The sequence below is a fragment of the Eleutherodactylus coqui genome, chromosome 3 (genome assembly GCF_035609145.1).
Source record: "Eleutherodactylus coqui strain aEleCoq1 chromosome 3, aEleCoq1.hap1, whole genome shotgun sequence".
Taxonomy (NCBI): domain Eukaryota; kingdom Metazoa; phylum Chordata; class Amphibia; order Anura; family Eleutherodactylidae; genus Eleutherodactylus; species Eleutherodactylus coqui.
The window spans coordinates 281,808,765-281,813,094 of NC_089839.1; the positions used below are offsets into that span (position 1 = coordinate 281,808,765).

General features: G+C 41.3%; 1 protein-coding gene across 14 annotated transcripts in view; it reads left to right on the forward strand.

Annotated features, from left to right (window-relative positions):
• LOC136621799 (dynein light chain Tctex-type 5-B-like) overlaps nt 1-2,567 on the forward strand; it is a 60,402-nt gene extending 57,835 nt beyond the window's left edge. For all 14 annotated transcript variants that reach the window (XM_066597537.1, XM_066597544.1, XM_066597540.1 and 11 more), the window contains one exon: nt 1,136-2,567. In XM_066597537.1, coding sequence (XP_066453634.1) covers nt 1,136-1,483 — 348 coding nt within the window. In that variant the 3' untranslated portion in view covers nt 1,484-2,567. The remainder of the gene's footprint in view (nt 1-1,135) is intronic.
• Nucleotides 2,568-4,330: the final 1,763 nt, after the last annotated feature.

Here is a 4,330-nt window from a genome sequence, read left to right on the forward strand (position 1 = left end):
CTGAGCAATATAGCTGTGATTTCAGTAGCTGTCACACAGTAAACATTTACTATTAGCTGCAAAAACGTGTCTGTATGCTTTTCTCTCCTCCTACACCTCTCAATAGACATCTATGGGCAGCATAACCCACCTCCTCTCTATAAACCATCTCAAGTGTCTCTGTTATTAGAGATAGACTTTACATGCTAATAGGCGGTGGGCAGCAAATTAGAAGGAAGAGAGACCCCCTAAGAGACAGCACTTTAGAAAGATGTTCTATCACAAAAATGTTATTTTAGGTAAATAAAGTGATTTGCACTTTTACTATTTATCACATTGGCTATCGTATTAACACAATATGCCTCAAGGTGCAGTTGCTATTTAAATGATTACTGCTAGGGATACATTTTAGGAATATTTAGAGGGAATGTCCACCTTCGAACATTTGTCAAAAATTATGTGTTGATTAATTTAAACTCATTACTATCAATAGGTTTTAAAAGCATAGTGAGAACATACAATGTGTAAAAATGTTGCCCTAGATGGGTTAAAACCTAGTTAATTACAAGCACACCTAATGCAACTAATGAAGTTCTTGATTAGTTACATCAGGTGTGCTTGAGACAATACAATTTGCAAATGTGTGCTCTTATGAGGGATTCTATGAAGGGAGTTGTATAATTCTGACAATGAAAGGCCCAATGCCCACGAACAGATATTCCGCAGCGAGATTCCGCACGCAATTCTATGCAGACAGCTGCAATTTTGATTGCGGAAACTCCGCGCGGTAACAAAAACGCAGCATGTGGTATTTCTGTGCGAGCCTTGCACAGAAACGTCACCGCTGACGCGCCGCCTCTGAGCATGTGCCGCTTTGCGCCAGCCGGCACATCGCAGAGCAGAGAGAGAAGGGTGTGTTAACATGTGGCGGATTTGCTACGGATTTTGGTATGGATCTGCACCAAAACCACCACATGTGAATTCCCTCTAAGAGATTTTAATGAAGACTTGTTTCCGAATTCTTCAGTGTTTCCTGTAGACGTATTTGAGCAATAATCGGTTAGAAAGGAGGACCTTTCCTTTAAACATGTGAACATGAAAAGCCCAGATGGATGGAAGACATTACATAACCTTTTTAAACATTTTTTCTAATTAGGTACCTGCTGGTTCTGCAAATCCTGCACAAAGGTTCCCATATTCCGCAGCCAAAAAACTCATCCAAGAATTTTTGACAGCAAAACTAAGGAATGTGACATATGACCCAAGTACGTCTGCTGACCTCACCAAGAATTTGTGTGAAGACATCAAGAAAATGGTGCGCAGTGTCACGCCACCACGATACAAACTCATCTGTAACATGGCCATAGGGAGCAAAAACCGGGAGGACATTCTGGTGGCCAGTCAGTGTCTGTGGGACTCGTACTCCGATAACGTCACCTCCTGCAGTTTTCAGAACTCGACCCTGTTCTGTGTTGTGACCGTGTACGCAGTTTATTTTGAGTGAAGTCGTAATAGAATGTATTTAATAACTCCTTTATGACATGACAGATCTAAGAGTAAACTCTCAGAATTTCACAGATTAGTTGGAGCAAGTTAATCCTCTCTATACATGGAAATAATCCTAGAAGAGTATCTCAAATACTGGTCTCTCTCTTGACCCAGTAAAAACTCACAAGGTGTAGCAAATCGGTAGGTAATTTTGGGGTTCTTGAACAGTCCGGATTTCTGCAGATTATATTTAGGGTCATTTAAAAATTTGTATAAAACATTTGTTTGCTGAGCTACCAAAACTTTAGGCATCTCCAAAATATTATGTGTCTGAGCTGTTTCTCCTTGTGGAGTTCACCATCATGGCCAACGGAGACTTGTAGGTCATTCAATGACTCCTGGGAAATAAAATATGCAAATAGGGGATGGAAAAATGATTGTATAGTGCCACCTATTGGAAGGTAGCTTCCCTGTAAGTCAATGTCCAACCTTTTAACAGGCTTTGCAAAATGACCAAGAGTGGTCTTACATCCTTAGTGATGTTCCAAGGCCTGTTGAAAGGTCAGACGTTGACTTATATAGAACCTACCTACAGAGGCATTTTTCAACCACCCCTTTGCATAAAATGCAATGTGATATGAAAGAAAGCATTAATAAGCGCTCGTTCACATTGGCGCTAATGGTTCAGTTCTCATGTTCCGCTATGAAAGCAGAAAAACGGAACAGACCCCATTGACTATAATTGGGTGCATTAGGTTTCTGTCCATCTGGCATTTTACATTATTTGACAGGATGAAATACGCAGAATGCAGAGCTGGTTGGTCCCGTATTTCGACAGAATTTAGTGATGGAGGTTCTAACGTGAACAGGCCTTAAGAGGTCTAGCTATTTGTAAACCAATGGTGGTATGCATGAAATGTATGGTAGACGGATATATGACCCCCTATGTAGACATTGTAGTAGTCTATGCTTTATACTTGCTTGTTATAATGAAGGGCAGCAAAGTGGATTGCGTTTCTGGTTTCTCATATGTGTTTGAGAAGATTGCGGCAGATTTATTAATACTTTTAAAAAGTCTAAAACCTAATAAATTCTACACTTCTACGATGCAATGTTTTCCAGACTAGCGCATTTTGCTTAGTAAATGTTCCCCATAATACTTGTAGACTTCTGATCTTGAGATACTGGTAGTGTATTATGTGGGGCCTAATGGCTCGTGCACACGGCTGCATTATGGCTTAAGTATAACATCTTTATTGGAAAAATGGATACACATGCCCATGCTGGTGCCCCTAACACAGACACGTTTCGGACACAATGCGCATTCTTAACCCTTGTGTAGTACCATGGAGTCTATTTGAACCCAGCCTTGTTGACTGCAGTCCTGCACTTTAAAACGAGTAGCATACAAGGGGTAAGCATTGTATTAATACAACAATTAAGGACGCACATTGCATCCGAAACACATCTGTGTTCGGGGGCACCAGCATGGGCATTTTTATCCATTTTTCCAATAAAGAATTTACCCTGTGAAGTTGGATCATTTTCTTCTGCCGTTATGGCTTTGTGTATGAAGTAAATATATGGTGCCAAAAATGGGATCAGATCCCTGGGAGGTCAGGAAAGCTTTCCACAATACCAACATATAACTCAACCATGGCGCTGCAATATGATCATCTACATGAGCCGCTTACTTCAAAGCAATTAATAGCAACACTACAGGTGCGGCCTCACACTGCGGGTTCTTTTCATCCATTACAATAATAGAAACCACCCATTAAAAGGGTTGTCTGAAGATTTAAACTCATCAACTAGCCATAGGAGAGGGGACAAGTGTGTGATCAGTGGGTTGTGACTGCTGGGAACCTCACCAAGGGTCAACTATGTTTTGCATGAATGGAGTCTACCATGCCGCTCCATTCATCTCTATGCAACTGATGAGACATAGTCAAGCATACGTGCCACATACAAGTGAGGGGAAGCTTAGATTGTAGAGTGATTGGTACCCAACTTTCCGAGACTCTGCACGTCAACCTGACAAGCGACCATCACCTACAGCCACAATTCTACAGAAATCAGTCTAGCCCTGCGCTGCAAACCAATTTGTCCCATACCAGATAGGAGAAGAGAGGAGAAGGGACGATACCTATCGATCCCGCCCCTGTCCTCGATCACTCTAGCAGTATTGCAAGCTTGAAGTCGTTAGAATACAGGCTGATTTGTACCCAGTTTTCCTGGTCTTCTGCACACATGCAAAGCGAAAGCTCAAATCATCCACCTGATCCATTCTAACGTACTCCAGAGCTCTAGAATACTTATACAAATAAACGCTGGTGGCGGCAGAGTTTATGGGCGTTGGACCCAATTTATGAATACAATCTTCGGAGTAATGATTCATTTTTAAAATGGACAAGGCTGACTTTTAAACTACAGATTTAATTTAGAAAAGGTCTAGCAGTGCAATATATATGATATGTACAAAGATATACAAAAAAGGTTGTTACATGGGGGAATAAGGAATACAGGTAAAACACACTCAGCAGTACTTAAAATAAACAGGAGAAATTAAAACAAAATTACCAGACTTGGATATCGGTCCAATGGGTCTGATTCGGGAGAGTTCCTAGTAACAAAAGGACATCCCATATACCATAGTATAGCTTTGTGGATTGCCAATTTGGGGCCCGTGGGCTCCCACATTATAAAGGGTCCCTCAGAACCCTCTTTCTCTCGCCCACATTGATGTCATTCAGGAGGGTTGGGGTGTATCCCTGGTAGAAAAATCATAATTTACCATTTTCAGTAATATCTGGGCTGGAGGGCTGCCGATCGTTACGGATACAGTGATACCAAATATGTGGGA